The sequence below is a fragment of the Melozone crissalis genome, unplaced genomic scaffold, assembly GCF_028551555.1.
Source record: "Melozone crissalis strain CALT ecotype California unplaced genomic scaffold, PUWL_Pcris_2 ptg000062l_1, whole genome shotgun sequence".
NCBI lineage: Eukaryota > Metazoa > Chordata > Aves > Passeriformes > Passerellidae > Melozone > Melozone crissalis.
Genome location: NW_026535840.1, coordinates 3879591 through 3899379, shown reverse-complemented (window position 1 = coordinate 3899379; position 19789 = coordinate 3879591). Strand labels below are relative to the sequence as shown.

Below are 19789 nucleotides of genomic sequence, written 5' to 3'. Positions count from 1 at the left end.
GACAATTCCCTGCTCGTGTCCCGCCGGGAGCTCCCGGGAGCAGCGCACACCGCGTCCCTCCCGCCCGGGGCCGGTCTCGAACCCGCGGCCTCCCGGTGCCGCCCGCCGCAGCCGCCGGCGCGCGGGGCCAGCGGGGCCGGAAGCGGGCGGGGCGCGCGCTGACGCGTTTCCGGCGGGGCGCTGGCGGCGGCCGCGGACGGGACTCGGTGGCGGCGGCGGCGGCGGCCCGGGGGCAGCCGGGGGTGAGCGGCGGCGGCGGCCGTGCGGGCCGCGCGGGCCCGGCGGGGCGCTCGGCGGGGCGGTGGCCGCCTGGCGGGCCCGGGAGAGGGGCGGCGGCGGCGCGGGGGGTGACACGCAGGCAGAGCGGGGGCGGGGCGGGGGCCAGGCCGCGCCGCCCGCCCTTGAGGCCGGTGCCCCTCACCCGGTGCCCCTCATCCCCCGTCTCCTCCATCCCCGCTCCCCCCGACCCCTCCCGCTCCCGGGACCCCCGATCCCCGTCCCGCACCCCCTGCCCGCGGCGCCTTTGGGCACGGACCCTTCGTAACTCGGGGTTCGGGGTTTGTCCCCCGCAGGCATTTTGTTTCCAGAGATGTCTTTCATCTTCGAATGGCTCTACAACGGCTTCAGCAGCGTCTTGCAGTTCCTAGGTAATGCCTGGCAGCCCCCTCGGGGTGGGTTTGGCCTCTCCCGCTGCCTGCACCCCGTAAGAGCCGGGGCTGGGGGTGAGCAGCAGCTCTGGCCATGCACAGTCTGCTGAGGCAGCTCTCTATCAATAAAGGGACTTTTACACCGGTGCAGAGAAACTTTGGGGGTATTTAGGGGTGTTGGGTTCCCACTCAGTGTTTCTGTTGCCCTTTGGAAGCCTGTCCTGCCCCAGGCACAGGTGCTGCCTCGCCAGGGAGGGAGCCCCATCCTCCCCATCCTCCTTCCAGAGTCCTGGATTCCAGTGGAACTCCCTGCTGGAGGATGGGGTGCACATTCTCCTGATCCCCTCTTGAAGGGAGGATGAGAGATGGGGTGAGAAAAGGTCCCGTTGGAAACCTCTGGGAGCTTTCCTCTGGCCGGCAGGACAAAAATCAGTTTATGCCAAGAAGACAGCTCACTGTTCCCTGCTTTGCACGTTTTCCTGGACAGCTCACTGCTGTTCTTTTATGAGTTTGTTCAGTTTTCACATCTTTTGAGGGGACAGACTGATCCATAATGCTGTGCTGCACACTGCTGGGATAGAGGAAGGAATGGAGCAGGAGCTGAGGAGATGCCCATTGCTGTAAACATGCCCTGGGAAAAGGCTGTTTGAGCTGTGTGTGTGTTCCCTGCTGCCCCTGGAGTGTGCACAGGTGGCAGCAGAGCTCTGGGAAAGGCTTTCCCCAAAAAAAGCAGCGTGGCATTCCGGGTGAGCCCGCTGGAGTTCTCCTCTTGCTTTCTTCCTCCTGCTGGCAGGTTTGTACAAGAAGTCTGGAAAGCTGGTGTTCCTGGGCTTGGATAATGCAGGGAAAACCACTCTGCTGCACATGCTCAAGGATGACAGGCTGGGCCAGCACGTCCCCACGCTACATCCCAGTAAGTGTCCCTGGAAAAGCCTCCTGGTGTGGCTTTCCCTCTGGAATTGGGGGGCACGGTGGAGGAGGGAGCTCTGCCTGGGGGATTTGAGGGTCTCAGATCCATTTCAGCTTGGGGAACCATAGTGCAGCTCGAGTTCTGTGTTTTCCTCTCTAGAAATGCCCAGCAACTGGTGTGGTTCTATTAATAGAAAGGGAAGATTTTCATAATGAAAAGAAGGATAATTGAAGCTTCAGTGGGAAGCAGGAGGAATTATTTTCTGCTGCTTGTGATTTTAGGAAACTGCTCTTGAATTCCCCAGGAAGTTCAGGGAATTCCTTGCTAGAGGAGTGTGTGTGACACCCAAGAAATTCTGTCTGTCACAACTTGCCTGTTTTCCTGGATCCCACCTGTGCTTTCCATTTCAGCATCAGAGGAGCTGACGATTGCTGGAATGACCTTCACGACTTTTGATCTGGGTGGACATGAACAAGGTAAGGAAAAAAATGACCAAAAATTGATCCTGAGGGTGTCAGCAATTAGCAGTGCCTAATTGTTTGTTGCCTGGATTTATTTATGGAACAACACGTGGAAGCAGCCTCCTGGCTGTAGGATTGCTGGGAAGGAAATGCTGCCAGTTCTTGCCCTGCTGCCTGAAGTATTTTTAGCTGTGGAGGACTCAGATATAATTTAGTGTGGATAATTGCTGGATTTTTATTTCTGCACTTTCTAGAAGTTTTAAACACAGGTTTTTTGCCCTTTTATACACGGAACTACTGGAAGAAAGGCAGCCTGGCTAAAAAGGCAGCCGTGCTTGCTGAGGTTTGGTGGATTTTTCCCGGTGTGGAGATTTCACAGGGCTGTGTTTGTCCCCTGTGTTTTCCAGCTCGCCGGGTCTGGAAGAACTACCTGCCTGCCATCAATGGGATTGTGTTCCTGGTGGACTGTGCAGATCACTCACGGCTTATGGAATCCAAAGTTGAGCTTAATGTAATTACACTTCCCTTCTTTCCCTTCTCCAGCCCCTCTGATCAGCTGAATTACGGATAACAGCCATCTCTCCCAGAGCTGGAGCAGCCTGGGTGTCCTTGCTCTGGCCACTTGGGTTCGGGGGAGGCTCAGCTTGGCCAGCAGCAGGAATTTCTGCATGGAAAGGGTGCACAGGCCTTGGCAGGGGCTGCCCAGGGAGCTTTGGGGGTGTCCCAGGATGGGCTGGAGGTGGCACTCAGTGCTCTGGGCTGGGCACAGCTGGGACTCCATGGGCTGGGAGGGATTTTCCAGCCTGAGTGATCCTGTGGAGTCTGGAAGCCCCAGAAACGAGCCCTTGTTGGTCCCAGAGCTCAAACAAAACCGTTTCCTTCAGGCAAGGACTCCTTTTTCCACCTCCCTGCTCAACTCTTGTTGGCTCTTGCACGCAGGCATTGATGACAGACGAGACAATATCCAACGTGCCAATCCTTATCCTGGGAAACAAAATCGACAGACCAGAGGCCATCAGCGAGGAGAAACTGCGGGAGATCTTCGGGCTCTACGGACAGACCACAGGCAAGGTAGGAGCCATCCACACCTTGCCTTGGCACGGGCAGGGAGAGCCTGCTGCTTCCTTGGATTGAGCCCTGATCCAGCTGGGATTGATGGGAATTTGTCCATTAATTGGTCCAGGTTAATCAATGATAATAATGATGGTGTGCCTGAAGGGAGGCTAGGAGAGAGGGACTGGCTTCCCACTGCCAGAGGGCAGGCTCAGATGGGAAACTGGGAAGAGATTCTTCCTGTGAGGGTGGGCAGGCCCTGGTGTGGGAATCCACAAAAGCAGAGGGTTTTGGGAATGCTGCAAAAGGCAGGCCTCAGAGACAGGAGAACTGTGATTAGAGCTAAGCAGTAGCCATGAGATTGGTCAGCAGAAAAAGAGCTCAAGGCACGTTCCACAGCAGTCCCGTCCCGTTTGTGATTTGTACATATACCCCTGGCCGGTGACACCCTGGCACAGAAGCTGGGGCTGCCCCTGGATCTCTGGAAGTGTTCAAGGCCAGGTTGGACAGGGCTTGGAGCACCCTGGGACAGTGGGACCAGGCAGTGGGGTGGAATGAGGTGATTTTTAAGGTCCCTGCCAGCCCAAAGCTCTGATGCTGCCCTGAGGCTGCCGGGATTGTCCAGAATGCAGCACACACACACAGGGCTGGTGAGAGGAGCTGCCCTGGATGGGTGCGGCTCGCTGGGCGCTCCCCCGAGGGCAGCAGGCTGCAGATGTGACTCCAGTTTGGATTTCCCCAGGGAAACGTGCCGCTGAAGGAGCTGAACGCGCGCCCCATGGAGGTGTTCATGTGCAGCGTGCTCAAGAGGCAAGGCTACGGCGAGGGCTTCCGCTGGCTATCGCAGTACATCGACTGACGCCCACGGACGCGAGAGTCAACTCCTCTGGACTGATCCTGTTCACTTCAGCTTCCTATGGACTTTTCTATTAGAACATGGAAGGCTTTCCTGGCGTTGCCCAAGAGACTCCTGGTTTCCAGCTGCCCCTATGGCACAGTGGTGACACCGCTCTTTTCCGGAGGCAGCGCCGTCCCTGGGTTGTCCCTGCCAGTGGGGTGACAGCGGGGCTGCTCCAGCCTGGGAAGGCAAAACTCTGCACGCTGCAGTGTAACAGCTGAAAAAGAGAGCACGTCTCACCACTGTGGTCAATTGACTTCAAAAACAAACAAACAAACAACCAGAAAAGGAAAAAAAGCAATTATATTTTTTAAAGAAAGTGTTAATGTAAATGGCGTCCCTTCTAACTTTTTAGTTTAACGTTCATCTTGTTTAGTCCAGAGTCTGGTTTAGGGTTTTTTAAAAATATATTTAACGGTATTTAGGTATTTCACAAATTACTGAAGCAAGGTATCACGATATTAGAAGTCCTCAATAAACATAGCATTTGGGCTTAACTGAGCTGTAGGGTGGCTGTGCTGTGTCACGCTGACCGACGACGGCGAGCTGCCGTTGGGACTGAGGTGTGCAATCCCAGCTTCTTTAGTTTACAGGGATTTTTATTTTATTTTATTTTTTTCCTAGTTGGGGAGGAGCACCTGGTGCAGGTGTTGGGGGTGGTGTGCAGTGGGAAGGGGCTGCCTGGTTCCCCTCAGGCCAGACCCTCCATCGAGGCTCCTCTGGCCACGCCATCACAGTACGAACCACGGAGCTGTTTGGTGGCTGTAGCATGGAAGTGTTTGACATTTGCATATCATGAGGTGATTAATGTAGACTAAACTGGTTTCTTTTATACTCTCAACGGACTTTTTTTTTTGTCTGAAGTTTCATTGCTGTCTGGCACTCATTTTCAGTTCAATAAAGACATGTCTTTCTCCTCCGAAGGGGCAACGAGCCTCAGTCTGGCTTGGTGTTTGCTGGGCCTTGGGGCCATCAGAACACCAGCCACAGAGTTCCAGGAGCCTTTGGACAACGCTCTCAGGCACAGGGTGGGATTCTTGGGGCTGTCCTGTGCAGGGCCAGGAGCTGGGCTCAATCCTTGTCGCTTCCAATCAGGATATTCATTCAATGATTCCAATGTTTTGTGACCTGCGTGGTGCAGCCAGAGAGGGAAACTGAGGCAGGATGGAAGAGCTGCTTGCCTCTAGGCAAGAGCTCATGGCTTGCAGGGGTTTTGCTCTTGGTGTGACGAACCCACACCGAGCCCAGGCAGCCAGGAAGGGGCTGGGAGGCTTTGGCTCTGCCTCCCGGTATCCGGGGAGATTTCAGCTCTCCCAAAGGGATTCTCCCGGTCCCGGTACCTCTGTTGGAAATAAAGGTTTGGTACTCGTTCGTGCTGCGGGTGAGGTGGGAACCGAGCGGGCCCGTGGGGTGTCCGGGCCGAGGGTCCCGGGGAAGGGGGGCCTGTGCCGGTGTCCCGAGGGGCAGCGCTGGGCCCTGGGGGCCGAGGGGCGGCTGCGGGCTGGTGATCCCCCTTCTTGCAGAGGCCGAGGGAGGGCTCCGAGCGGGCACCCCTGATGTCCCGGGAGCGGGCCCGGGGTCGGCCTGGCCCGGCGGTCCCGGCAAGCGAGGCCGGGCCGGGCCCCGGAACCCGTGAGGGCCGCGCGGGGGCGTGTCCGCCACGTGCGCGCCCCGCCCCGGCCAATGGAGAGGGCGCGCTGCGGGGCCGCAGCCAATGGGCGCGCGGGGCGGGCCCGGGGGCGGGGCGCGGTCGTGGCGGTGATGGCGGCGGCGCCGCCGTGCTGCGCGGTGCGGGTGCGGAGCGCGGGCGGCGGCGATAGCGATGGCGGCGGGGGCAGCGGGCTGGTGCTCAGCCGCCGCCCCGGGCTGGTGCTCTGCCACGCCGCCGTCTTCGCCCCGTTCCTGCGCGCCGGCCCCGCCGCCTGGGCGCGGCCCTCCGCGCTGCCGCCCTCCGCGCTGCGGCCGTGCCCGCGGCTCAGCGTGGTGCTGCGCGGCGAAGCCGGCGGGCTGCGGGAGCTCGGGGCGCGGCTGCTGGCGCTGGTGCCGTGCGCGCCGTTCCGGCGGGCGCTGGAGCGCGGGCTCGGGCGGGCGGAGCGCTGGCGGTTCGGGGCCGAGGAGGAGGCGGCGGGCACGGACCCGCGGGCGCTGCCTTGGTTCGCCTGGCTGCGGGTGCCCGGGCTGGACGCGGCCGAGGGCGGCTGGGCGGCGCGGGCCAGCGCCGGCTGCCTGCGCAAGGGGCAGGCGCTGCTGGCCTGCGGGTCCCCGTTCGGAGACCTGTGCCCCGAGCTCTTCCTCAACACGCTGAGCCGCGGCGTGGTCAGCAACCTGGCGGGCGAGGAGAACGCGCTGGTGCTCACCGATGCCCGCTGCCTGCCCGGCACCGAGGGCGGCGCCGCCTTCGTGCCCTCGCCCGCCGGGCCCCGCGCCGTGGCCGTGATCGCCGCCTCGCTGTGCTGGAAGGGCGCCGAGTGGGTCGGGCTCACGCTGCTCTGCTCCCTCGCCGCCATCCTGCGCTGCAGCGCCGCTGTCCTGGGCGAGGCCGGGGTCGCGGTGCCGCCCGTGCCCGCCTGGGTGGCCGCGGTGCCGGCGAGCGGCGGGCGGGACCCGCTGGGCTGGACGGCGCTGGTGGAGTGCGGGGCCACCTGGGGCTCCGGGGTGCTGCTGGCACCGCGGCTGCTCCTCACCTGCCGGCACGTGGTGGAGGCCAGAGCCCCGCTCCGTGTGACACCGGCGGCCGGCGCCGGGCAGTGAGTGCGGCTGTGCCCCCCCAAACCTCAACCCCCTGACCCTGCGTGTGTCCCCCGCCCTGACATCCCGTTAACCGTGTCCTTAGGGATGCCGCCGCCGTGCTCTGGGGCCGTGTGGTGTTCGCCACCGAGGAGTCGTCCCCCTTCGACGTGGCCGTGGTGGAGCTGGAGGAGAGCGTGCCAGGCTTTGTCCCGCCGTGCCTGGCCAGCACCTTCCTCCCAGGTACGCCCGGGGGCACACGGGGTGTTCCATCGGGGCTGCCTCGCCCCCTTGTCCCCACCTGCTGCCTCTCCCGTGCCAGGGGAAGAGGTGACCGTGCTGGGCTTCGGGGCGCTGGGGCGGGCGTGCGGCCCCTCCGTGACCGCGGGGATCCTCTCGGCCGTGCTGGCGGTGGCCGGGCGCCCCGTCATGCTGCAAACCACCTGCGCCGTGCACGGCGGCTCCAGCGGCGGCCCCCTGGTGTCCTCCGGCAGCGGGAGCCTCATGGGTGAGCCAGGGCTGTCCCCGTGGGTGTCCCATGGGTGGGTGTCCCCCGGCCGGGCCCACTGACGCGGCTGTCGCTCCTTCCCCGCCAGGCATCGTGGCCAGCAACACGCGGGACACCGGTGCGGGAGCCACCTACCCGCACCTCAACTTCTGCATCCCCATCACGGTCCTGCAGCCGCTCGTGGCGCGATACCGCCGCACCCGCGACCCCGCCGCCTTCGCGGGGCTCAACCGGGCGGGGGACGGGGTGAGAGCGGCTTGGCAGCTCCAGCAGCGGCCAGGCCCCCCCAGCAAGCTCTGAGCCCCCTCCCGGGGACCTGTGGCAGGGACCGAGGTGCCGGGGGTGGCGCTGCCGTCCCCTCTGCAGCCCCGGTGCTGCGGAGCCCAGGCGCCTTCACTGCACGGAGCCGGTGGGGCACGGGCACCCCGGGGCAGGGGATATGGCACAGTGCCTTGGACAGCTGCTGACAGCCCCAAGTGGGGAGGTTTGGGGTCTGTACGATTGTTTTATTTTCTCCCCGGGGCCATAAATGCTGTGAGTTGAGGCCCTGGTGTCCCGTGTGCTCAGTGGCTGCTGGGGGTGGTGGAGGCCCTCGCCAGGGCCTGGGGTGGGTTCTGGGGGCAGGTTGGTCCTGGGAGGGATCCTCTGGGTCAGGGGCAGGATTGGGTTGGGGTCTTGTTTGGGGCTGGGGTAAAGCATGGGGGAGGGGGGGCAGTTCTGAGCCATTCCATGGCTCTGGAGCCCGTGAAAGGGAAGGTGTGGGGTCATGGAGAGGGTCAGGAGCTGGGGAGGGGCCATGTCCCTGGGGAGGGAGGCCATTCCAGCTTCATGGCAGCCGAGTGCAGGAGCCAAACCCGGGCACTGACAGGGACACCCCCACCCCAACCTGCTCCCAGCCCGCTCACGGGGGGCACGGCCCCGCAGCACCCCCTCCCCAGGACGGGACAGGGCAGGAACGGGCGGGCCAGCGTTTGACACAGCACGGGGTATTTATTTCACAGCCGCTACACAACGCCGGGGCCGGGGCAGCCACGCAAGCACAACATGAGGGGGGATGCGGGGAGGAAGGGGGGGCAGCTTATCTATAAGGGGGTTTGTTGGGTTTTTTTTGTTTTTTCCTTTTTTTTCCCACTTTTATTAGCGCCATTTGCCCGGTTGAAGACCACGCAGCAGCACACTAGGCCTACAAGGCTCTACCCAAAAAAAAAAAAAAAAAAAAAAAAGCTCAAATTCGCATAAGAGCGGCCCCCCCCGCCCCGCGAGCGCCCCGTGTCCCCGTCCCACGCGGGACCGGAGGGGGAGCACCCACCCCATGCCACACCGGCAGCGGGGGCGTCACGGGGACCCCCGGCTCGGGGGCTGCCTCCCGGCCGTGCCGCCCACCGGGCTCTCCTGCTCCTCTACCAGATGTAGCCGCCGTCGTCGCCCTCGCCTGCTTCGCCCTCCTCTTCCTCGCCTTCCTCGCCCGCCTCCTCCGGCTCCTTCTCCTCCTCGTCCTCCCAGCCCACGCTGCTGCCGAAGTCTCCCGAAAACCCCGTCGCCTCATCTGCAGGGGCGAGGGGCAGAGGCTCGGGGGGGCCCCGCGCTGCAGCCCCGTGCCTCGGGGGCTCCCCCGCAGCTCTCACCGCAGTCGGGGCTGCCGTGCCCGCGGGTGCCCGTCAGCTCGGCCCCGTGCTGATCCACGCACCAGCACTCGCCGCCGCCCGGCTCGCACTGCGCCCGCCGGTAGTAGCCATCCTCATCGCAGCTGGGGATGAAGGTGCCTGCAGGGAAGCCACGGCCCCCCACCCCCCCGAACACGTGCAGTGCCAAACCCCCAGGCAGGGCCCCATCCTCATCCTCATCCCGGCCCGGCTGCGCGGGCACTGCTGGGGAAAGGGCCCTGGGCTGCCCCACTCACCCAGCTTTTTTTTGGTCGCTTCTTGGATCTGGATCTTCTCCAGCTCCCTCAGACAGGGCGGCTCTGCAGCAAGGCCACGTGCTGCTCTTAGGGCGGGCATGCAGCCCCCCAGGGTGGGCAATCCCTCACCCCACACAGCATTCGTCCCTGTGGTGTGCATCCCCCAGAACTCCACATTCCCCCATGGAGTGCAATCCCCCAGACCCCACATTGTGCATTACCCGTGGTGTGCATCCCCACGGTGTGCACCCACCCTGGCCCGTGGAGTACATCCCCCAGCACCACAGTGTGCATCCCCCAACTCCACAGTGCCCCCCTGGCCCTATGGAGTGCATTCCCCAGCTCCACAGTGTGTATCTCCCATGGAATACATCCCCCAGCTCCTCAGTGTCCCCCTGGCCCCATGGAGTGCATCCCCCAGCACCACAGAATACATCCCCCAGCTCCACAGTGTGTATCCCCCACAGAATACATCCCCCAGCTCCACGGTGTCCCCCTGGCCCATGGAATACATCCCCCAGCTCCACAGTGTGTATCCCCCACAGAATACATCCCCCAGCTCCACGGTGTCCCCCTGGCCCATGGAATACATCCCCCAGCTCCATAGTGTGCATCCTCCAGCTCCACAGTGTGTGTCCCTCTGGCCCCATGCTATGCATCCCCTAGGATGCACATCCCCCTTCACCCAAGCTGTGCTTCCCTGTGACCCACAGCATGCATCCCTGCATGGTTTCCAGCCCCCTCCCCCTCCAAACCCTGTGGTGTATCTCTCCCCCTAAAGCAAACATCCCAAACCCACAGCAAGGATTGCCCATTACCCCACCACATACATCCCCCATGATGTACCTCCCACACCATGGATCCCCCACAACCCCACGAGGCACAACCCCAATCCCGCAGCAGGGATTCCCCGTTCCATGGCATGCATCCCCCGGGACACAGATCCCCCAGCCCCACAGGGTGCCTCCCCCTGACCCCGTGGTGTCCATCCCCGGCCCTCAGCGCCGTGTCCCCCTGTCCTGACGCACTTTCCCTCCAGAAGCAGAAGCACCACTCGGGGGCGGACACGCGGCCGTCCTTGGAGGTGTCGCAGGAGTTGAAGAAGGCGCGGATGCACACCTCGTACTTGTCCAGGTTGATGGCGGCCAGCTCGGCCGGCTCCAGGAACAGGTCCCCGCTGGTGTCCAGCCGGGCGAACATCCACCCCACCGCCTCCTTGCAGGCGGCCGCCACGCTCCTCTCCAGCGCTGCGGGGCAGGATGGAGCCCGTGGCTGCCCGGTCCCTCCCGGGACAGCAGCCCCCGCGCCCTCCCCGTGTGGCAGGGACCGGTACCGGAGCTGGGGCTGGCGGGGAGCCCCGCGGTGCCGTTCTGCTTGGCGTTCTCCCGCAGCAGCTGGAACCAGTCGCGCAGGCGGTCGCCCAGGTCGGCCAGGTCCTGCCCGGTGCACAGTTCTGGGGGCGCGGCGGGGCAGCGTCAGGCCGGGCCCAGCTCGGGACGCTCCCCCGGCGCCCCGCACCGCGCTCACCTTGTTTGGTGTCGCCGGCGGGGCTGTGCGGGGTGGGGCAGGGGCACTGCCCCTCGCAGCGCACCGTCAGCTGCTTGCTGGCCAGGCACGCCTGCTGCTCCAGCTTGCACTGCGGGGCGGCACCGGGATATCGGCGGGGGGACACGGGGGGACCCGCGGCCCCGTCCCCGCGGCGCCGCCCCGTCCTTACCGCCGAGCTGTACGTGTGGCCGTCGGAGCCGCACACGGCGGCCAGCGGGGCGGCGTGGCAGGGCTTGCAGCCGCCGTGCGCCTTGGGGCCCAGCGGCTTGATCCTGCAGGGGGAGAGGCGCTGAGCGCCCGCCTGGGCCCCCTTCCCTCCGCCCGGCTCCTGCCCCGCTCCTACCTGTGCTCCAGCTTCTTGCGGCTGATGCACATGGCGCGCTGGTAGCCCTGCGCCACGCACACCTTGTGCCGGCTGCACTTCACCTTCTGGCACGGGTCCTTGGTGGTGTCCAGGGCTGCGGGCACAGAGGCGCTGGGGCGGGGGGCGCCCGGCAGCGCCGGCACAAAGCGCCACTGACCGCAGCCCCGGCTCCAGCCGCTGCTCCCGGCTCGCAGCGAGCCCGGCACCGCTCCGAGCGGAAGGGAAAACCCGGGGGTGCCAGCAGGGAGTGCGACCCCCCTTCCCGCCATGCTGCCTGGCACCGAGCCCACTGCGCTCCATCCCAAACCCATCCCAGCGGTACCTTCATCCCCGGGCTGGTTGTCCTCCCAGCTCTTGATGTAGTCATCCTGCGAATCGGGGAGAGCCCGCATGAGTGCGGGTGGCGGGGATGGTGACACCCCGCCGGGCGTGCCATCCCCCGGCTCGGGGCCACCGCCACACACCCCAGGGCACCCCCGCGGGGCAGGGACGGGGAGCAGGGACCCCAGGAGAGGGTGCCATCCCCTCGAGGCTCACCTCCACCTCCTGGCGGCACGGCAGCGACACGGCCCAGCCGGCACCGACAAAAGAAAAAGAGAGAAAGAAAGAGAAAGAGAAAGAGAAAGAGAAAGAGAAAGAGAAAGAGAAAGAGAAAGAGAAAGAGAAAGAGAAAGAGAAAGAGAAAGAGAAAGCCCACCGTCAGCTCAGGGGCACCCAGAGCGCTGCTCCCCGCCCCAACCCACAGTGACAGGCACCCTGTGCCAGCGGGGCACCCCGACCTTCCAAAGCTCTCGCCACCAGCCCGGGGTATCACTGGCACCAACACCAACGTGCTCCCCATCTCTGGCTCTAGACCTGTAATCCTGGAGAGCCTCCACACAGGATAACGCCTTCCCCCATCAGCCAGCTGGGAGAGCCAGGGAATGGGGATGGAAATGGCATCGGGCGGAGGAAGGGAGCCCTTGGGAGCCCAGTGAGGAGCTCGGGGGATCCCCACGGCGCTGCCACAATGGTGAGCCCAGGAGGAGGGGGCCGAGGTGGATGTCGCAGCCTGGGGAGGCAGAGCTGCTCCCCCAGGACCCGAGAGCATCCCGGGGGTGCGGGGGACAGCAGGGACCGAACCCTCCCGCAGCAGCACCGCCCGCCCCACGGGACGAGCTCTGCGCCAAGGCAGGAGCATCCCCGCCGCCTGGGGAGGGCGGGCAGGCTCTGGGACGGCAGCAGGGAGCGGCGGCACGGGAGGCAGCTCCGGAGGGGATGTGTCGCTCCAGCACGGCGGTGTTTGCACCGCAATCGATAGCCGCGCTCCCGTGCCGTGATTGGTAACGCTGCGGCGCCCGGCAGCTCCCTGCGGCCCCGGCCTCCCCCCCTGCATCCCCCCGCCGGCGCTGCTCAGCGGAAAACCCCACAAATCCATGGATTTGCTTATTAATCCAAGCTAACCGCCAGGAGGGCTGCAGCCCCGCGGCACGGCAGCCGAGCCCCGGCAGGGAGGGCCCCACGTGTGCTGGGGATGGCATGGGGCATCCCCCCGAACCCCGGCATGTCCACAAGGCTCCCTCCCCTCGGGCACCGCAGCCAGCGAGGTGCCCGGGGCTGGCATTGCCAGCGGGGGTGTTGTGGGCAGGGCTCTCCAGGGGGGGAATTTACACCTTGGCACGCTCACCCGTGCTCTGCCCCCCAAATGGTTTATTTCGGGGGTGGTGCCCCCTGCCCTGCCCTGCGGTGGGCACATCTCCCTTGCTGCCTGCCATCCATCCATCCATCCATCCATCCATCCATCCATCCATCCATTCATCCATCCATCCCCTCCTGGCTGCCAAGGTGAACCCGGGTGTGCATCTGAACAAAGACCACGGGGGGCTGGCTCGGGCTGTGCCCCCTCCCCGCCCGGCTGCTGCAGGTGCCCTGGGCCCCCCCCGGATGGGGCTGCAGCACCGTGTCCCCCACCCGGGGGACACGAGCAGGTGTAAAACGAGCCCAGGAAAAACCCCGACTGCTCCATAACATTAAATGCTGCAGCTGAATGCCATCGAGGCTGCTCGCAAGGGCTGTGGAGCAGCGAGGGGTGACAGGATCCCGAGCCCGCTGTGCCAGGTGTGCCAGCGCTCCTCCAGCACTGCCTGCATCCCCATCCTCCCTTCTGGCGTCCCCCCCATCCCCAGGGGTCACCACCCGCCGAGGCAGCGCCGGCCCCGGCTGCGGCACCGCGCGGGCTCCGGAGGCACCCGGAGGGCTCGGGGAGCGCAGTCCCGGGGGATGCCCGTGCCCTGCGCTCTCACCGAGGGTTCCGGGCCACGGCGCAGCCCCGCCTGCACCCCCATGTGGGGCACGGGCGGAGGGTGCGGGGCACAGACAGCACCCCCGGTCACCGGAGAGGGTCGCTTTGGCATCGAGCCCTGGCCACGCAGCTTTGGCGTCGGGCAGGGAGGCGGCGGCGCCGCCGGAGCCGGTGAGCATCCCCCGGGCACCGGGGCCGCGGAGCATCCCCCGGGCACCGGGGCCGGCAGCCGCCCACGGCCGCGGCGGGATGCGGGCACCGCCGTGGGGCCGAGGCCGGGGAGGGTCGTGCTGCGGCAGCCGCAGCGGCGGGCGGGGAGCGCGGGGAGGCGGGGAGGCGGGGAGGGGGCTCCCGGTGCCCGGCAGCGCGTCCCGTCCCCCCCGCCCCGCCGCCGGCGCGGACTCACGTCTCGGAAGCGGTTCCAGTGCTTGATCCTGCCGCCGTACTGGGAGATGGACGAGAGCCACTGCTCGTCCTCCATGAAATTGCCGGGGCTCTCCCCCGCCGCGGCGGGCCCGGGGCCGGTGGCGGGGCCGGCGGCGGGCCCGGGGCCGGCGGCGGCGGCGGGCAGGAGCAGGGCCAGCAGGGCCAGCAGGGCGCGGCGCCCGCCGCAGCCCCGCATGCTGCCGCAGCGCCGGGGGGAGCGGGCGCGGTGCGGAGCGGTGCGGTGCGCACGGGGAGGCGCCGCCGGCGAGTGCGGCCGCGGGGCGGCACCGGGCGGCACCGGCGGGAGGGCCGGGGCGGGGCCTCCGCCGCGCCCGCCGCACCTGCGCGCCGACACCGGGGCGGGGGAGCCGCCGGCACGGCTCGGCACGGCTCGGCACGGCTCGGCACGGCCGCGGCACCGGGCCCCTTCCGTCACCGTCCTGCACCCTCGTCCTTGACCTGCCCCCGTCCCGCGTCCCCCATCGTGCGCCCCGCATCTCCTGCCGCACCCCCATCGTGAAGTTCTCGTCCTGCACTACTGGTCCCCACCGCGTCCCCATCCTCCATCCCTGACACATCCCCTCCCGCATCCTCTATCCTGCATTCCTGGTCCTTATCCCGTCTCCATTCCACACCCCCATCCTGCACCCCTCATCCCTGGTCCTTACCCAGTCCCCATCCTGCATCCTCCATCCCCATCACATCTCCATTCCACACCCCCATCCTGCACCCCTCATCCCTGGTCCTTACCCAGTCCCCATCCTGCATCCCCCATCCCCATCACATCTCCATTCTGCATCCCCCATCCTGCAGCCTTGGTCCCTACCCAGGCTCCATCCCACATCCAATGTTCTGCATCCCTTGGTCCCTGCCATGTTCTCATCCTACATCCCTCACACAGCAGCCCTGGTCCCTGCCAGGTGCCCACCTCACATCCCCCATCCTGCACCCCCTGCCACATCCCCATCCAGCACCAGTCATCCCACATCCCTCACTCTTACCATGGATCCATCACACATCCCCCATTCCTTCCACATCCCCACCTGCACACCCCATCCTGCATTCCCAGTCCCATTCCCAGCCCCATCCCACAGCCCCCTGTCCCTGGCATCTCCCATCCTCCAACCCCTCTCCTTGCAATGCTCACACTGTGGTTCCCACTCCTTGGCCATCCCACCACGGCATTTTAGGGCCCCAGGGAAGATTCCCCCCTATCCCAAGGTTTTGCTTCTGGATTTTCCCCTCTTCTCAGCGGGGGGAAATCTGGGTAGGCAACAAGTGACAACTCACCCCAGCTGCAGCTCCTTCACAGCTTCAGCTGGGGATGCCACAGCACACATCCAGCTTCTCCTCTCCCTGCCAGGATGCTCAGGACGGGAGGGAAAACTGCCAGCAAACCCCAGTGATGTCAGGCAAAAGATCAGAATCCTTAATTCTGCCTGGGGAAGGAGGTGTGAAATGAATTTTGCTGTGCCAGGCTAGAGCAGCGGGATAAGCCGCTTACCAGCGAAATTCAACCAACTTCCCAAAGAATTGCCACTAAAACATGTTTACACAAGTGGGAAGGGGAGGAGCATGCTCCAATTGTCAAAAACCCGTGTTTGCCTCAACTTCCCATTGAGAGTTGTTAAAAACTCATCAGGCAGAAGCTTCCCAAGGTGCACCTCCCCTTTCCTGGTGGCTGCGTGAGCAGCTCCCGGGTCTGTTCCAGAGAGATTTGCCAAGTACCTCTTCAGGCTGGCGGAAAGATGACAGCAACTGGTGTTAAGTGCTCTCAGCACCTCCCTGTGAGTGCGTGCTGTGCTCTGCTCCCCGAGGGAACCGCTTGCAAGGCGGCTTTTGGAGAGCACAGAGGCGTTCTGACGCCAAGGAAAGGGACACAAACAGCCCAACGGCTCTGGCTGGGGACAAGCAAGGGCACCCAGCAAAAGCACAGATGATTTGATTGCCTGACAGACAGGCAGGCTTGAAAGCAGACAGGCAATTTGGTCTGGGAAACATACACAGCAATACATTTGGAGGGAAAAAGCAAAGCAATCCCAGTTCCTGAATGACTCCCACTGCTGTTTGTGCACGGCCAAGCAGCCAGCTCACTCTGGAGGGAGGAAAAGGGGTGAAGGTCTCTTAGAAATTACCACTAGGACATGTGGGTGCTGCTGGAGCACCCCTATCCCTGGCTGAGACACTCTCCACCTCTACCACAGCATGATTCCATACCCATGGAAGCAACTAGGAATGGGCAGCAGCACCTGTTGTGTTACAAAACACCCAAGCACCAGCACTTCCATTTTCCAAAGCGTTCATCTTAGGGCAAGTCGAAATCCTGTGTCGCTATTTTTACCAAATGTGGAGATTTACAGGGGAAAAACAACTTTGTCTTGAGATCTCTGAAGGATTCACAATGGAATCAAAGAGCTTGGTGCTGCTTTTAATGGAGAAACCACCTACAAGGCATATGTTTTTTGACACGCTCCGAAACGGTCACTGGAAAGAGCTCTAACCGTCAGTGCTTTCTTATTATCATAGTTATGTGCTGTGCTGGAAGTTTAATTACAGAAACTATCAATGCAACAGGAGATAAACACTTTGCTTTTGAAGGGAATTAATTTATTTGGAGATCCACATCACACAGGCACGCTGCTGGAGATCCAAGCAATGCCTGACCTCAATATCGTTAAATCGTGCTCCGGCGAAGCTCTTCTGGATTTTAAATACTTATTTTAAGAACAAACTTCCCTCTTCTGAAAAAAACCCCATATTTAAACACCAGTGATGCCCCAAAAGCCCCAGTTCTAGTCGTTTTCTTGGAAAACCAGCAATCCACAGACATCAAAGAGGAAACTTTGTGATGTTTGGGGAAAGGAGGAGGAAGGCAGCCGTGAAGAAGAGGGCAGCGGGAAAAGCTGCACGGAAATGCCACAGTTCCCATGCTTTGGAGGAGTCATGAGGCAACCCAGCTTGGAGTTCCCAGGTTTCCATTGAAGATTCATGTCCTATAAAACCTTTCACTGAGGGATCATGCCCACAGCAGACCCACCATGGCTGCCTCAAGAGAAGCACAGCTGCCCAGATGTGGCGTAGTAGCCAGAGGCGTCCGAGGAGAACCTCTGGGAGAGACGCACCGAGTCCAGCTGCACCTCCCCGAAGTGGAAGTTCTCAAAGAGCTGAAAGGAAGAAGAAAAAAAAACCACTTGAAGGGCACCAGAGGGATGGAGCCTGCAGCTGGCCCACGGCTCTCTCGCAGGAGCTGGTCCTGTCAAAAGCCTCTCCTCACAGATTGGCTTTGCCTTTACATCAAAGTGTTCTTTAGGTTATTTTTCCCACTAAAGGCTGCACTTGAACTCTTTTTATCTACAGCAGCAGCTGCTGAAACCTGCCCTGTTTTGCTCCCTGTGTCACTGAGGGAGCGTGGGGAGGCACCACCGCTCTGGAGGCACCACCCAGGGTGGCTCTCGAGGTCACAGGCTCTGCAGCAGCAAGGTTTGAGGCCAGCAGGTTTGCACCAATCCAGGCCACAGGACGCAGGACTTAACAGCCACAGCTCAGTCCTAATTCAAAGTAGCAGGCTGGAGGCACAGGGCTCCTCATCCCAGCACTGACCCCGCTTTGTTCAACAAATCCGTCTTTGTTCCGCAAAGACTTGAGTGCAAATTAAGGAAAGCAAGCCAGCTCGGAGCCCAGGGGGTGTGGCCCTGCCCATTAATCCAACCCACCGAGCAGACCAAGAAAAATGACATCAGAATTCCTTACAAGAAGTTACTGCTGGAAAAGCATCGTGGCATCCGAGTGCAAAGTGCTCCTCCCGTTCCATTAAGCAGCAGGAAATTGCTCTACCTGGGAACATCAGCTGTGCCTCAGGAAAAGCTTCTCGGTGGAGATGCTAATTTGGAAAGCTCTGTTTAACAGGAGAGCTGTGAGTCACTGAGAACCCGAGCCGTGGCTTCTCCCCACCTTGGAGATCTCCAAAATGTCCATTCCATCTGTCTCCTATTCAATTTTCTATCTGCCCCTGCAGGCGTGGGCTTGAGACAGTCCCCCAGCCCTTGCTGCCCTTTACAGAAGGCAAGAAGGAAAGCCAACACATTAATCCTCCTGGAGCCAATGGTGCATCAATTCCTCCATAGAGGGACTGACTGAAATCCCAAATAACTACTTAGCATCTGAAAGGCTGCACTTCACCTCCTCCAAAGAGGCATTTGGCTCTGCCTGGCACTGATTTGGGCACAACCGCTCTTTTGTTGTTGGTCCCAAGAGTATTCTGTACCCTTTTTTCCAGAGGAGACCAGCTAGTTTTCTTTCAGGACAATTCCTGGGTTTGCTGTCACTCCACAAAGGAGAAGAGCCGTAGGGAAAGTGATTCCCTGCCCATCTTGGGGCAGAGCAAGAGACCCCAGGGCAGCAGCGTGGCCTCAAGGGACACTGTGAGTGGTGGCTCCACGGGGTCAGTGCCCTGAGGAAGAGCAGCCAGCAGAAAGAAGCTGTGCTAAGGAAGCATCTCCAACCAGGAGAGGAGGAAAAGAGAGGAAGAGAAATGATGACAGCCACACAAACTCCATTTCACACAATTAAAGATTTATACAAGAAAGATTAATTATGTTCCCAAAAGCCTGCGCCGTTCATGTTGGAGGACTTAGGATAAAATATCTCATTAATAAGAGATGGCAGTAAAAAGGGGTTGGTCACCTTTCTCTTTGTTTTGGCTGACCTCAGAAGGGAGGATGGTGCTCTTTGGGGCTGCCTGCAATGCTCTGTGCCCACTCACCCCAAACCTTCACACCTGTCCCTGTCACAGTGGCTGCTCACAGTCACTCCTTCCCAACACAGAGCCCTCTCCACCCTGGAAAAACAGAAATTACCTCTCTCTGGATTCCTGACAGAGGGAGTGGCAGGTGTGCTGGGAAGCAAGGAGTACTAAAGCTTGACAAGAGCCACCTCCAGTGCCTAAAGGGGCTCCAAGGGAGCTGGACAGGGACTTTGGACAAGGGCATTGAGTCATGGGACAAAGAGGAATGACTTCCCACTGCCTGAGCATGATTCAGATACTGGGAAGAAATTCCTCCCTGTGAGATGGGCAGGCCTGGCACAGGGTGCCCAGAGAAGCTGTGGCTGCCCCTGGATCCCTGGAAGTGTGCAATGCCAGGTTAGGAGGACCTTGGAGCACTCTGACCTAAGGTGTCCCTGCCCACGGCAATGGAACAAGGTGGGCTTTAAGGTCCCTTCCAACACAAACCATTCCAGGATTCCATGAAGAAAACAAATTAAATGCTGACATGTGCCAGACCCATCAGCATTGCTAGAAGTCAAACCTTTCCACAAAATGACCCAAGGAAGAGTTTTGTTTATGCAGTTGCTGCACACCACAACCTGTTTTTCTCACTAAACACATGTACTTCAAAGCAAAACTAAGTTAATGAGACAAACCTCCCCAAGCCCCTCTTGCCTCACACAGCCTCAGGCATGTCACAGCAGAAGGATGATTGGGAAGCCTCAGAAGACACTGCCCAGGTCAAGGGCCCTCCATTTGTACACTGCTAAAAGTGCAGCAAAGCCATTGTAGCAAAGCACTTTGTATTCCCTTGGCTTTTTTAAGATTCACCACCTCCCGTGTGTTCGAGCAGCTGTGTGTTTCCCAGGGAGGAACGCTGCTAGAACTATTGATTTTTGGTAATGTGGCTGTACTTTCTGAGAGTAAACATGCTACGAGATTTAGAGGACAACCACAGACACTTTTTTCTGCTCTTGTTTCAGGCTGGCTTCTCACTGATGCTCCTTGTGCTCCCTGAGGCTTCCCATGACAGAAACCACCGGACTCCAGGCACGGAGATCACAGCACAGCTGAGACCTGCCTCAGGCAGTGAGGAGAGAGGCCCCTCAAACGTCATCCTCAACACCTCTGGAGCACCAGGAACCCTCCAACACCTCTGGAACACCAGGAAGTGGCTTCCCATCACAAAAGCATCCTGCGCTCAGGTCTCTGGGGACTTGGGAAGATATTGCAGAGAGCCAAGGCTCTGCTTTTGACTTTCGCTTCTATTTATCTTGAGAAGAAGCCAAGCAGAGACAAGA

At 61.8% G+C, this 19789-nt stretch overlaps 5 protein-coding genes across 8 annotated transcripts in view; 2 read left to right on the top strand and 3 right to left on the bottom strand.

The window, feature by feature from the left end:
- The window catches only part of MICU1 (mitochondrial calcium uptake 1), a 214249-nt gene that overhangs the window by 35198 nt on the left and 159262 nt on the right, over positions 1 to 19789 (bottom strand). The window lies entirely within an intron of this gene.
- SAR1A (secretion associated Ras related GTPase 1A) lies at positions 179 to 4814 on the top strand. The gene is made up of 7 exons (XM_054288310.1): positions 179 to 242; positions 573 to 647; positions 1441 to 1560; positions 1968 to 2033; positions 2426 to 2529; positions 2958 to 3089; positions 3814 to 4814. The coding sequence occupies exons 2-7, from the start codon at positions 590 to 592 to the stop codon at positions 3928 to 3930; spliced, it is 597 nt and encodes a 198-aa protein (XP_054144285.1). The 5' UTR covers positions 179 to 242; positions 573 to 589; the 3' UTR covers positions 3931 to 4814.
- Positions 5731 to 7747, top strand: TYSND1 (trypsin like peroxisomal matrix peptidase 1). Its single transcript, XM_054288299.1, has 4 exons — positions 5731 to 6716; positions 6803 to 6939; positions 7019 to 7204; positions 7293 to 7747. Exons 1-4 carry the CDS (start codon positions 5731 to 5733, stop codon positions 7502 to 7504), a joined length of 1521 nt encoding a protein of 506 aa, XP_054144274.1. The 3' UTR covers positions 7505 to 7747.
- Positions 8175 to 13919, bottom strand: SPOCK2 (SPARC (osteonectin), cwcv and kazal like domains proteoglycan 2). Its single transcript, XM_054288316.1, has 12 exons — positions 13704 to 13919; positions 11554 to 11562; positions 11339 to 11384; positions 10996 to 11110; positions 10822 to 10924; positions 10632 to 10740; positions 10438 to 10557; positions 10133 to 10351; positions 9105 to 9167; positions 8830 to 8967; positions 8514 to 8750; positions 8175 to 8397 (listed from the first exon to the last, which is right to left on the bottom strand). The coding sequence occupies exons 1-11, from the start codon at positions 13917 to 13919 to the stop codon at positions 8605 to 8607; spliced, it is 1284 nt and encodes a 427-aa protein (XP_054144291.1). The 3' UTR covers positions 8175 to 8397; positions 8514 to 8604.
- Positions 16169 to 19789, bottom strand: part of ASCC1 (activating signal cointegrator 1 complex subunit 1) — a 34535-nt gene continuing 30914 nt past the window's right edge. For all 4 annotated transcript variants that reach the window (XM_054288305.1, XM_054288307.1, XM_054288306.1 and 1 more), the window contains exon 10: positions 16169 to 16887. In XM_054288305.1, the coding sequence (XP_054144280.1) occupies positions 16771 to 16887 (117 nt within the window). In that variant the 3' untranslated portion in view covers positions 16169 to 16770. The remainder of the gene's footprint in view (positions 16888 to 19789) is intronic.

Bases quoted from the DNA above. Each gene is read 5' to 3' on its own strand.
- SAR1A (XM_054288310.1), top strand. From the start codon at position 590: ATGTCTTTCATCTTCGAATGGCTCTACAACGGCTTCAGCAGCGTCTTG. The intron at 2,034-2,425 runs GTAAGGAAAAAA...TGTGTTTTCCAG, and splicing joins TCTGGGTGGACATGAACAAG to CTCGCCGGGTCTGGAAGAAC. The intron at 2,530-2,957 runs GTAATTACACTT...TCTTGCACGCAG, and splicing joins AATCCAAAGTTGAGCTTAAT to GCATTGATGACAGACGAGAC.
- SPOCK2 (XM_054288316.1), bottom strand. From the start codon at position 13,919: ATGCGGGGCTGCGGCGGGCGCCGCGCCCTGCTGGCCCTGCTGGCCCTG. The intron at 11,111-11,338 runs GTACCGCTGGGA...CTGTGCCCGCAG, and splicing joins CAACCAGCCCGGGGATGAAG to CCCTGGACACCACCAAGGAC. The intron at 8,968-9,104 runs GTGAGTGGGGCA...GCTTCCCTGCAG, and splicing joins AGCGACCAAAAAAAAGCTGG to GCACCTTCATCCCCAGCTGC.
- TYSND1 (XM_054288299.1), top strand. From the start codon at position 5,731: ATGGCGGCGGCGCCGCCGTGCTGCGCGGTGCGGGTGCGGAGCGCGGGC. The intron at 6,717-6,802 runs GTGAGTGCGGCT...CCGTGTCCTTAG, and splicing joins CCGGCGGCCGGCGCCGGGCA to GGATGCCGCCGCCGTGCTCT. The intron at 7,205-7,292 runs GTGAGCCAGGGC...CTTCCCCGCCAG, and splicing joins CGGCAGCGGGAGCCTCATGG to GCATCGTGGCCAGCAACACG.